The 14251-nt window shown below is 34.4% G+C and overlaps 1 protein-coding gene across 1 annotated transcript in view; it reads right to left on the minus strand.

Annotated features, from left to right (window-relative positions):
• The window catches only part of LOC107709486 (cell migration-inducing and hyaluronan-binding protein-like), a 66075-nt gene that overhangs the window by 2557 nt on the left and 49267 nt on the right, over positions 1–14251 (minus strand). Inside the window, exon 3 of the mRNA XM_016513978.1 lies at positions 1675–1772. Coding sequence (XP_016369464.1) covers positions 1675–1729 — 55 coding nt within the window. The 5' untranslated portion in view covers positions 1730–1772. The remainder of the gene's footprint in view (positions 1–1674; positions 1773–14251) is intronic.

Below are 14251 nucleotides of genomic sequence, written 5' to 3' on the forward strand. Positions count from 1 at the left end.
TATAAAAGAGGAAAGAGTAGCTAACTAGGGACAGGCAATGAAAGAACAACAAAGCAACTATAAGATAAAGCATGCCTTTAATAAATGACCCCATTCATCCTGAGTTCAGCTCTCAGAGAATGACACAATCAAAGAAAACACAGCAGCCTGTTATTTCAAACACATGCTTTTATGTGACCACTAACTAGCTGTCCTGAAGTGATACATTAATTTCATCGCCAGCCTTTACAATATATAGAATCCATGCCGCAAAACAAAATTGTGAAAAGCCATCATGCTTTGTGTCCTCAACAAAAAGCTGTTCAAATGCAGATTTTCCCAGAGGAATCCACTCGCTCAAAGGCATTGCTAGAAATACCACAAACCCAAAAGAGTGATCTCACTCTAAATGCAAAAAAAAAATTCATGTTTTCGCACAGATTCAGGTGATTGTAATGAATCATGCAACCATTATGACCGTATACAGTAGAATACATCCATTTTGGCTTTTAATGTGGAAGGCTGTGCTGCTTTTTTATAATTGCAAATCACATTTCCAACTACAAGGTCTGAAAGCAACTTCAGTTTGTTAAATTACAGTAAAACTACTTTGCTGAGCAAAGTTGAAAGGAGCAGAAATGCACCACATTTAGGGGCGTGATATGGATTGTGCTGTTGGGTTTTGGCTTAAAACTGAGTTAGAGTTTGCTGGACTACAATGAAACGCAGTGGAAAAAAAGTCTCAAAGGGCTTCTGTGGGTTTGGCAAACTAAATCCAAGAGACTTATTCTGTAACAAGACTCTTAGTCATGCGGTCTCTCTCTGTCGGAAGGATTAAAATGAGACTGAAAGGATGTCGGTATTTTGGATGGCCACATGCTAGCTAATCTCTGATACTGTACATCAAGCAATGTCACAATTCAGCCTGTAAAGCAACAGAAGATAAGAGAGGGATGACAGACAGAAAGGGCTATTAATAATAGAAGAGAAATTATGCAACCAAGGCTATAAAACAAAGTTATGTTAATGCTTATGTTAACATGTCAGAAACTCAATGATTATTCTAAAATACTCTTGTATTTTAAAGATAAAAAGGAATTCCTTTTTATATGATCCCGTTTTAATTGTATATTTTATTTTATATTTTATAATTTTATTCAAAGTATACTTCATGCTTTCAAAGTATAATGAACTATTGTAGTTCAAAGAAACTTTTTATTTTATATTTTATTTATATTTTTAATTTTATTTCATATTTTTATTTTATATTAAATATTTTTATTTCATATTTATATATTTTAATTGATTATTTTTGTTAATTTTACATACATTTTATTTCATATTGTAATTTATTATTTTATTTTTTTAATTAATTTTATTTAATGCAAAAAGTCATGCCATTGAAACGCCATAAGAATCATGCAAAACAAACAAACAAACATATTTTATCTACATTTTATATTTGATTTTATTCAAAGCATACTTTATGCTTTCAAAGTACAATGAGCTATTGTAGTTTAAAGATACATTTTATTAAATTTTTATATTATTTAATGTCATATTTTAATTTCATATTTTATTCATTTTTATTTTATTTTCTCTTTTTTCATTTATTTTATTTTATGCAAAAAGTTATGCCATTGAAGCACTTTGTGAGAAAACTAATGCATCAGAGCATGAGAGACAGAAACTCACCAGCCTGAGCGATGTGAAGAACAGCTACTACAATAAAAGCAACACAGATCTTCATTTTCAGCACTGTTGGTTTGGTCCAGAGTTTAAAGGCACCTCACCTGCAACACAAAACACAAAAATCACACAATTACTTAATTGTAATTTTACTTAATTTACATCTAAAGCTGAGGCACGTTATTTCTGTGCCACCAAACATAATTGCAAAAATAATTATTGTTTTCATATTTCTGCCACTGGTCAGCCAAACAGATGTTCAGAGTGAATTATTCACACTTTAATGGTGGATCGACCAACAAATGCCTCACTTATGGCTGTCCCAATGCATACTGAGTTGCAATCTGAGTATTCCATTGAAAATCACCTTAAACATGCTCAATTTATTCTGGGCACGTATGACACTATGACCAAACATGTCATTGAGTGTGTGTGAAGTTGCCATAGAAACCAGGCACAGATTTTGTCAGTTTGCCAGAATCTGAATGCGTTGGACCCCAGTTTTGCATTCCATTGAAATTGGTGAGATCTGAAGGTTACGTGGTTATCTTCAAAGAGATTACAAGAGCTTGATTTGAACCTCCATAAAGGATCAAAGGCTCCGAGGGGCCGAGGGCTCAGGTACTGCCTCGCTAATAACGGTGTGCTTGTTTAAATGCAGTTATATAAAAAGTTACATAACCGTTATAGACATACCAGGAATCCTGTATCCTGGTTTCGCTATTGCAGACTCCAGCTATGCTTGACAGACCAATTATACGACGAGGTAAGAGACACGACAATGCTTCATTTGATTTTAAAAGGTAAATGTTTTCTTGCACATGAAGGCTGTTTCTAAGCATGCAAATTATGTCTAAATTAGCTGTTTTCTTTGATATTCTGCATTGGCATTGTCATGTTGTGATGATTATTAGCACTGCCAATCTGCCCAAGGCGTGATGGCTTCCTTGTCCCAAAGTAACGGTTGCATCATGACCTGTCCGATGTGTCAAGTCTTCGCTGTTATGCATCTGCTCTGTGTAGCATGCGAATCTATTGCCGTCTTTGTTATATATTGAGGGATAATGGTCTGCAACTGCTAACTTCTCATCATATTGGCACCGCAATCCGTTCCCATCTGGGTTTGTGCAAAGGATTGTGGGAATATTGCAAAGATTGTTCATCTGGTTTATTCAAAATGCAATATGTTACAGCTGCGCAAGCGTGAATAAAACAGTAAGGCGACAATCAATTTGACTTGATAACCAGCCACATATTTAATTGGCTGACTCTCGTATCGTTTTTTTTTTTCATACATGCAACACAAAAGGAGAACGAACAAACGGACAACGATTTCAATTTCAGTCTGTTCCTCACACAAAGCTATCGTATGACTTAGAATATGGCATATGGATACTTTAATGGTGCTTTTATGTGTCATTTTTTTTAGCTCGACAGACCGTCATCCCATTGTACAGAAAAGAACAGTCTAGACACTTTGTTCCTTTTGTGTTGCACCGAAAAGGAAAAAAGAGACAAGAGAGTGCAACAAGAGAGTGAGTGGATGATGAAAGAAGTTTCATTTTTGGGTGTGCTATATCTTTAAGATTAGAGCATATCTGATAGTGCTACAGGAAATATGTGGCTCAAAGCAATGTCTGCGACGACACTGTGGCAATAACAGTGAAAAATGAAAACTCGAGTCTGCTGGATGGAATAAGAGTTTATTCGAGTTTTCAGTGATCCACATGGTCATTTATTGTCATCATGCTATCAGATGTCGACCTGGCGCAACAGGAGCAGTGTCGGCGGGTCAAACACACGGCCTCTCCCTTTAAGAGCCAACGAGAGGTACTTCACATGAGACCTGCAAGAGAATAAGGAGTTATTATGGATGAAACACAAACAAAGCAATACAACTTAAAAGATGCAGCATATAGCTCTTTGAACATCTACACTCACAGTCAAAAGTTTGGGATCAGTAGGATTTAAAAAAAAGAAATGAATACTTTTATTCAGCAAGGATGCATTAAATTGATCAAAAGTGACAGTAAAGACATTTATAATGTTACAAAGATATCTATTTCAAACACAGACACGCAGCACAACTGATTTCGACACTGACAATAATAAGAAATATTTCTTGATCATCAAATCAGCATATTAGAATGATTTCTGAAGGATCATGTGACACTGAAGACTGGAGGAATGATGCTGAAAATACAGCTTTGCATCACAGGAATAAATTGCATTTTAAATATATTCAAATAGGAGTAGTGAAGTCTTACACACCACACATAACATGTGAATGACTTTATATATTGCTTACATACATTATTTAAAAACACCTGACTTTGCATTTTAGAATTTTGTAAAGCCATGTCACACTGTGCAAACTGCCATTTCAAAATCACATTTAGATATGCAGCACACCGAGGGAAAATACGTTTAGCAGGTAAATAGATGTTGTGGTGTAGTTTGACTTCTTTGCACACAAAAATAGCACCACCTTCTCTTTCCCTGCAGTTAAAGTGTAAAAGTCAGCAGACTGCTCTCTTACTTTCAGCATACTGTCTTTGTGCCAGGCGTGATGGAATTCAGTGAAAATTGACAGGAAAAAATCCCCTTATTGGGGTTTCTAATGCATACCGATTCCCCTGAGCTAAATACCACAAGATCTATGAGGCTGACGCCTGCTGAGTCGTTCAAAGGTGACATGCATCTTTCATCACAGCTCTGCATGCATTTTTAACAAAAATGTGCATTATTAACCAGCAAAATTTCCTCTTCATTTAAGCACATTTTAATCTTCTGACTATGCGTGTTAGCAGTCGACCGGTTGTCTGGATGTTGCATGCAAACACACATATCTATCTTTAGTTTTAGCCAGCTGCCCAGTTATGTAATGCATGCAGAATGACCATTTAAACATAATATTGCACAAATAATTAGTGGCGTTGCTAAATCATGCATCATGATTAGTCTCGCTCATACATACAGTATAGTTAGTTATCTAACCGAACCACTTAAACTAAGTATTCAACTTTGCGATGCAAGTCGTCCATCAACATTTGTGCTACATACATGAATGATTCTGTACCTGAGGAGAGGTGCTGTTAATTTTGGCAAGACTCTACAGGCAAAACCTGCATGTACTAAAGTATTTAGCAAAGAGACTATCAACGTGCTAAAGAGTGCACAGCCATTCATTTTAAAATAAAGTAATATATAGTCTTACTGGTGTTAGGCCAGTCGTCAACCTAACCACAGGCTCTACTCTTCAGCACAATGGTAACCCCAAAAACTCAGACATACCAGAAACCCCAAATTCCAAAATAATTAAATATTGCACACTAACAGATCTCCCCCTATATTAATACTGAGCAAAACACATGAACTAACACTTAATTTTAAGATTTACTTTCCTATAACAGTCAGAAGCAAAGCATGCTGTGAACTAAAAACTCATTCTGTGAATGTGTGTATATATGTGTGTACATACATTCACATTTATATGGGTGTGCAATATATGTGCACAATGAAGAATACAACTTTATGGATATTACATGTAATGCTATTTTTGTCTTCATTTCTAAATACTTTTGTATGTATCAATATATCGCCATGCATGGTCAATGCATATATTGCAGTATAGTGAAAAATATAAGCACTAGTTTCCCATATATGGAAATGTATTATGCAATATATCACATTATATTTTGCAGTATATTCTCATATATTTTGTTCCGTAAGGGTTGTTTCTTCATCAGAACAGATTTGGAGAAATTTAGCATTATATCATCATTACTCACCAATGGATGCTCTGCAGTGAATGGGTGCCGTCAGAATGAGAGTCCAAACAGCTGATAAAAACATCACAATAATCCACAAGTAATCCACACCACTCCAGACCATCAATTAACATCTTGTGAAGTGAAAAGCTGTGTGTTTATAAGAAATAAATTCATCAAGACATTTTTAACTTCAAACCGCTGATTCCAGGTAAAATACAAGTCCTCCATCCATAATACTGCTTTCTCCATTGAAAATTTGTCTTGTCTGAATCAGGAGAGAAATATGCACATATCAAGTACTGTTTACAAGTGAAAACAGTCCTAAGCAAATATGTCAGTGGATTTTGATGTGAGAGGACAACAGGAGATGAACTTTTTTCACTGGAGGAACCATTATTATAGATTATGGACTAGTATTTTGAAAAGAAGTGACAGTTTTAAGTTAAAATGTTTGATGGTGGATTTGTACAAACATGCAGGTTTTCACTTCACAAGATGTTAATTGATGGACTGGAGTGGTGTGGATTACTTGTAGATTACTGTGATGTTTTTATCAGCTGTTTGGACTCTCATTCTGATGGCACCCATTCACTGCAGAGCATCCATTAGTGAACAAGTGATGGAATGCTACATTTCTCCAAATCTGTTCTGATGAAGAAACAAGCTCATCAATATCTTGGATGGCCAGAGGATGAGTAAAATGTCAGCAAATTTTCATTTTTGGGTGAAATATTCCTTTAAGCATTCATATTTATTATTTGGATAAAAGCATCTTCCAAATGCATAAATAATAAAGTAAATAATTTTAATCTGGTGAACAAAACAGTAGATGAAAACATCCAATAGGAGGAACCCTAATTAGACAGCAGAATATCAGTGAATTGGATGTGAACTCAACTAGCAATCACCCAAAACTCTTAGCAATGACCCACATCACTCTAACATCAAGGCGGTGAGTTTTGCACAATAAAGCTCACCTCACATCTTGTCCAGAAAGCGTACAAACTGAGTTTATTTTCATGTTGATCTGTTGCAGACCGCTCTGCCCCTCCTGCATGCCCTCTCAGACTTCTTTACAAATCCCCAACACTGAGAAAGTCAATTCCAAAACATTACATCACCCTTGTGAAGACAAGCTTTGCTTCGATCCAGACCTCGCCTCCCGGATTCACCTCCCAATGCTATCTGTGTTTGAGTCAAATATCTCTTTCTGGGCTGTCTATCTTCGTACAGAGACTGTTGCCCTCCGTGGCCCTCGCAGATAACACACTTCCACTCCTGTCCTTCATGTTGACCCTGTCCTATCAGCACAGAGCAAAAGAGCACCAGCAGAACTCACACACAGCAAAGTCTGCCGTCTCAGCAGCGGGCAAGACGAGCAAGAGCTCATTTCATGAGTTGATTTCTATTGCAGTTACAGTTATAATACAGCTGGAAATTCAATGAAGAAAAATGGTTTGCATTAGAGATGTCAATCAATTCAAAATGTAAATTGAATTAATTACATTGTATGAAGATTAATTAATCAAATTAAAAGTAATTAGTTGTATATATCAATGTGACAACAAGACAATATTGCAGGTGAACAGACAAAAATGGCTTTAGTTCCATATCACTGAACAATGAAGTTTAATTCTCACCTATTTTCCCACCATTTTGCAATCGAGTTTGTAATTAAGATGATATACAATATATGTTTTATTTTGAGCAGCAAATCAGCATATTAGAATGATTTTACTGTATTTTTGATCAAATAAATGCAGCATAATAGCATATATACAGTATATGTGCCATGTTGTACATGGCATAGAAAAATATCTACTGTACATCACATCTCTACATCGGCATGATATATACGTCTAGACACTAACGTGAGTCATGCTGATCAGGGAAGAAAACCCACACAAGAGGATGGGAGGTTTTTCTTTTCCCTTTCATTACCCTGAAATATGTTTCAAACATACTGGCTGACTTTTACGGGAGCAAACAGGATTGACCCAGAGTAGCAGTTAAAGGAAACTTTACGAGCTCGGAGGGCCTCCACGGCACGGTTGCACTCTAAGAAAACACTATGGATAAACTTCAGCAGGAACATCTGATATAGGAAAACTCCTCATTTATTTAATTGCAACATTCGGTTTTATAATCCGAAGCATTTCTGAGCGCAGTCGCCACGATGATGTTAGAAACATACACACTGGAAACCTGAACCACAAGTTTGTAATATATAAATGCAATTACCGTAGCCTATAAAAGTCCTGGGACTACTGACTACTGTGGAGCAGATTAAAAGCCATTTTCAAACAGGCTTTCAGGCACAAAAAAATGAGTCGCTTCTGGAAGCTTCCACAGCAGAGAAAGTTGCTGACATGAGACCTTCAAGTAATAATTCACACAAAAGTGAAAATTCTGTCATCATTTACTCGCCTTTATGTTGCTCCAGACCTGTTTGATTTTCTCTGGGAGTTTAACAGAATGTTGAAGTAGCTTCTTTTGCATACAATGACAGTGACCAGAGGCTCTAAAATGCGAAGCTTCATAAAAGTAGTCCATAAGAAACAGACTGAAATGGATCAAAATATCAATAAGACAGCATACTGAATGTAATTCACATTTGCATATATTCAATATGCCACACGAAGATGTGCATGTATGATATAAAAGACTTCACCTGACTGATGGTGGCAAGTTTGAATATGCCAAAGTTTCAATATCAATACCAGCAAAAAATTCTCAATTTTACCTCAGCAAAAGCATTTTTTAAAATGTATTTATTTTATTCTGTAACAATGCAAGTCAAAGGTACAAGAACTTATATAACATTTATTTTGAATGCACTATAAATGCATTATAAATTGCTTTGAATAAACAAACCTGCCAAATGCATAAATGTAAATTCAAATTTAAAAGTTTAAAATCTTCAAAATTTGATTGAACTCTTTGAAAACTTTTTAATTATTAAAGGGGTCGTACGATGCGATTTAAATTTTTCCTTTCTCTTTGGAGTGTTACAAGCTCTTGGCGTTCCTGTAGCTTTAATACCACAGCACTTTAGCAATGCAAAATTCCCAGGAAATGCATGAACTGATATAAAACGTTCACTTCGATTGCAATGTAAGTCGCTTTGAATAAATGCAAATGCCAAATGCATAAATGTAAGTTTCAATTTGAACATTTTAAATCTTCAAAATGTATAGATTTTTTTTATTCTTTCATTTGATTTCACATTTCTGTAGCCAAAACGCAAAAGTCATGGGTTTGATTCATGTAATGCATGTACTGATATAAAATGTTTACTTTGAATGCAGCGTAAATGTGACCCTGGACCACAAAACCAGTCTTAAGTCGCTGGGGTATATTTGTAGCAATAGCCTAAAAAAATATTGTATGGGTCAAAATTATCGATTTTTCTTTTATGCCAAATATCATTAGGATATTAAGTAAAGATCATGTTCCATGAAGATATTTTGTACATTTCTTACCGTAAATATATCAAAACTTAATTTTTGATTAGTAATATGCATCCAAACTTCATTTGGACAACTTTAAAGGTGATTTTCTCAATATTTAGATTTTTTTGCACCCTGAGATTCCAGATTTTCAAATCGTTCTATCTCGACCAAATATTGTCATATCCTAACAAACCATACATCAATGGAAAGCTTATTTATTCACATGATGTATTTCAAAAAGTTGACCCTTATGACTGGTATTGTGGTCCAAGGTCACAAACTGCTTTGAATAAAAGCATCTGGCAAGTACATAAATGTTGCTATTTTAAAAAGTTTTTGTATTAATATTATTAATGCAAACCACACAATAACAAACAAATAAATTATAAAACTAAATTAAAACAATGGCAGCTTTAAAGTAATTTTCAATTGACTAAACATTACTTCAAAACTGTAAAAAGTAAACCGTCAGTAATAAAAGTAAGAACAAAGCAACAAATGGCAAACAAAAGAACAAAGAGAGCGCTTGATGGTTTTCTGTATGTAATTGTAGAGGCTTATTAAAGCTATTAAAGGGGTCATATGATGCAAGTTTTCCTTTCTCTTTGGAGTGTTACAAGCTGATTGTGCATAGATAAGATCCCTGAAGTTGCAAAGACTAAAGTCTCAAAACCAAAGAGATATTCTTTATCAAAGTTAAGGCTCTGCCACGCCCCCGTAAAATGGCTCGTTCTAACACGCCCCCACATAGGGCGTTACATTTCCGACGAGTGCTTGCGGTGTTCGGGCCAATCACAATGCACTGGGTCAGTTGGCCAATCAGAGCAGACTGCGCTTGTCGAAAGGAGGGACTTTGTAGAAAACAAAGCGTTTGAGAGAGGCGGGGCATAGAGGACCTACAATAATGTACAGTATTTGAAAAATAAATGTGTTTTTTGAACATTAAAGCATGTCAACATATTCTGTTACACCAAATATACAAAATAATGATCTTTAAAAAAGCATCATATGACCCCTTTAAAGTTATCCAGGCAACAGCAGTGAGTGATTCTCTTTTTCTCGTCATTTCTGTTGTTGACTTTTATTAATCACATTACAGAAAGCAGAAGGTCTATAAGGCAGCATTTGCACCATAAGACCTGCTGCATAGATAAGTTATGACATATCAGATGGTTCAGCCCGTCTGTTTACATTGACTTCAGACATAAATGGCGGTTTACAATAATATCTTGCCAAGATCAGCATTTATGCCCTTTTAACTCGGCTTGCAAGGCCCATGCATAGGTCAATGGGGAAAAAAATAGCACAAATCTCCTTTATTCAGCAGCGTTTCCTGAGAGAAGACAGGCTGTATGAAGACAGGCTCATAAGCTAAAGGTACAACGCCTCTAGAGTGATGAGCAGTGATGATTCATTTAATGAGAGCGGTATGTGTGCTAACGGGGAAAGAACGGAAGACGGTGAAGGTTATAGCCGCTCTCTGGAGGCCAGGGGGAATCTGAGCCTTCAGGAAGAGCTGGTGTTGAAACAGCTATTTTTACAGCCGGCTCTCTCCAGGACGCTGTCTCATGGAGGCAGTCGGTGACAAGTACAAGAGAGTTTTTACTGCTAACACAGCACTGCACCTCTGACCGAGATCTAGGTCTAGACAGATGATCAACTGGTTCACGTTCACCTGGTAGACGGCGAAGCTGCTTAGGACCAGCTACTAAGTTAGCAGTTTGACCACCTTAAAGGTGAAGTGTGTCATTTCTGCAACCTGTTTGAAAACTATTGTCAGAAATTACACTGTAAGAACTGTCTGACAACAAATAAGACCCTTAAAAACTTTGATTAAATATAATTTGTGACCCTGGACCACAAAATCAGTCATAAGGGTAATTTTTTTTAAATTGAGATTTATAGAACATCTCAAAGCTGAATAAATAAGCTTTCCATTGATGTGTGGTTTGTTATGACATAACAATATTTGGCCGAGATACAACTATTTGAAAATCTGTAATCTGAGGGTGCAAAAAAATCAAAATATTGAGAAAATCACCTTTAAAGTTGTCCAAATGAAGTTCTTAGCAATGCATATTACTAATCAAAACTTAAGATTTTGTGTATCAGTGTTGTTAACTAAAACTAAAAGTATTAAAAGCCATTTGTCAAATTGAAAAACTGAAATAAAATAAAATATAACATTACATAAAAATCTTAAACACATATATATATATATATATATATATAATTAGAAATGTTGTCTTGTCAACTCAAAGTAATAGGTTTAGGTTGAAGTACTAAACTGGGTTGTTATAGTTAACTAAAGCCATAAAAACATGAAAAAAAATGTTACTTGAAATAAATGTTACAATAAATAAACAAACAAACTTTGTTTTTTTAGCTAGTTGCCAAGACAACATTTCTCATTTTCATTTTTTCAACTCTGCAGTACTAAAATAACTAAAACTAAATAAACTAAAATTAATAAAAACGATAGACATATTTAAAATAAACAATTAAATGAAAATGACAAAAACACAACAAAATTACTAAAACTTTAACTAAAATGAATGTGAAAACATAAAATAGAAAAAAATAACTATAATGATAAATAATACAGGTACTAAAGTTACTAAAACTAAAGCTGAAATTAAATACATTTAAATAGACATATTTAAAATAAGTAATAAAAATGACAAAAGCACATAACAAAATTACTAAAACTTATGAAAACTAAAATGAAAACTAAAAATATAAAAATAAAAGCTCAAAATGTCTTAATATAATTAAATAGAGACAAAAAAAAAAAGTTGTTTTCTAAAATGCTGCACAAATGAATATGTGAATCTTTATATATATATATATATATATATATATATATATATCAATACAGTGAATCAGATTTCCCAATGCTACACATAAGAGGAAAAAGACTTTATACACAAGGTGGGAAATTAACTTTTTCAGACACAGTGGCTGGTAAATGTCTAACTTTATTGGCCATGTCGATTTCTTTCCAGCCATTTTTATCATTTAATTTCAAACGTATAAAACAATCCACCTCACATGCACCTCACATTCCTTTTTTTATCTATTCAAAATATAAATCAAATCTTACTTCAACACACATGCATCTTTTTTCCACCCACCACAGTGCAAAGAAGAAACAGATTACTAGCCGCTGCACTAAAAGCATCCCACTTTGATTATATGACAACACATTTGATTATCATCTATTATTATTATTATTATTATTACTATTATTTAGCAAGGATGCATTAAATTGATTAAAAGTAACAGTAAAGACATTTATATTGTTACCAAGAAAATCAAATAAATGCTTTTGGTATTTCTATTTATCAAAAAATCGTTTTTTTTTTCTGAAAAAAATGTGAATGTTTCCTGAGCAGGAATAATAATTTCTAAAGGATCATGTGACACTGAAATTAACTGAAATTCAGCTTTGCATCACAGGAATAAATTACATTTTAAAATATATTCACATAGAAAACAATTATTTAAAATTGTAATAATATTTCGCAATTTTACAGTTCAGTCAAATAAATGCACACTTGGGTGAGTGTAAGAAACTTCTTTTAAAAACATTTTTAAAAAATATTTTAAAAATGTGAACGGTAGTGTATTATATTTATCACATATAAAACCCCACACTTTCGATAAAAAGATCATTATGACTTCAGACTTTGAACATTACATCTTCATTACTGGCAAAGTGACACATAAGCTGGGACAAACAGGGTGTTGTTTTTGCCTTCTCTACATCCTGAAAACTCTTCCCACGCCCCTGATGCTGTTATGTGTGATTTTGACAGCATTTTATGGTTTTAAAATAAGTCATTTCGACGTTTTTGGCAGATGTTTCATAATGAGGTATAATTATCTCAGAGCAATGAACATCACACCTGCGCGGCCTGAACACCTGCAGCCCTTGGATGCTCATGAACACATGACTGCACACAGCTCTGACTCTCTGTTTGGAGCTGATGTACTGGATCTGCTGACGATGTGTCATAATTAAACCCCACAGAGTCAATGCATTACAAAACAAAAATCTACAAATAAAAACTAAAGTGTTTTAGGCCATAAATGTCATGCATGCACAAACTCAAAGAAGGTTTTGTACAAAGTTGCCAGTTGGAAATAAAATTGTAATGGAACATAAGAAGTAGAAGCTGGTGGAAACATTTCTTCGCAAATCTCAAGCATATTTGAAGGGTCACGACGAGTGTGACGAAGGAAGGAAGGAAGGAAGGGAACACCTACTGCAAAATCCACAACCCAAGGAACATTTGAAAGATCCATCACTCAAACACACACTTACAAAGAACAAACACATGCTCATGAATACGACTTGAGGAGAGACAAACTATAAGAGATCTAGATGCTCAAATTCCTGTCATTACAATTAATTGCACATACACACCCATGAGTGGGAACTCTTCAAACCTGGTTGAATCACATGCCATAAAATAAATAAATCTACAAGTGGATTTTAAATTATGTATGACAGCAAAACATAAATAAATAGAAATAAAAATTAAGCAGAAACAAACTAAAATCATTGTCTTTCTTCCAAACACAGTCATGTATTCCGGCGTATTGGTGTATAAGCTCCAATGCGTGAAATAAAGGCTCATACATGTCCAAATCAACTGCAGATTCCTTTATTCCTGCCACCGCTGACAAAGGACCAAAAAGCCTCTTTTCTTTTGTAGATAAGACAAAGTGTAAAGCTATCATTTTATCAGCAGTGAGAGGGAACACAGTCTCTAAATCTTTTCTCTCTGTTTTAATCTCCCACAATGATGAAACCTTTCTAAAAACACCCCATATGCAATATAGAGACCGGGGAAAACTGAAAAAATAAATAAATAAATAAAATTCCAAGGCCCCAAAGCTAAAGAAGAGTAATATTTAAGTCTGAGGGAATAAATGATGCTAAATGAAAATATGATGAAATCCAAAAACTCAAATTATAAAAAAGAAAAAGAAAAAACCCTGCCCTCATCCAAATGTTTTAGAGAGGTTTAGCCTTGAAAAATAGTGGCCACATGATATCAGTTTGTGCACTGAGATGTACTTGAGTGAAAATAGGACATTATTGTTGTGAGACGAGTAAAAAAAATGAATACCAGGCATCTTTATACACACACATAATCTACTAAAAGTGCCATGTGCATGTGACTATGAGACTAATCCTGCTTAAATATTTTGAATCGATTAACAGTTCGACATTATACCTGTACATACAGGCCAGCTGTTAACTAAAAATATTTAAAAAAAAAAATAATAATAATTGTATTAAACATATATAAAAATATTTTATTTATATTAAAAATTTTAATAAAAATT

This window comes from Sinocyclocheilus rhinocerous, unplaced genomic scaffold (genome assembly GCF_001515625.1).
Source record: "Sinocyclocheilus rhinocerous isolate Xijiao unplaced genomic scaffold, SAMN03320098_v1.1 scaffold1467, whole genome shotgun sequence".
In the NCBI taxonomy this organism is placed as follows: domain Eukaryota; kingdom Metazoa; phylum Chordata; class Actinopteri; order Cypriniformes; family Cyprinidae; genus Sinocyclocheilus; species Sinocyclocheilus rhinocerous.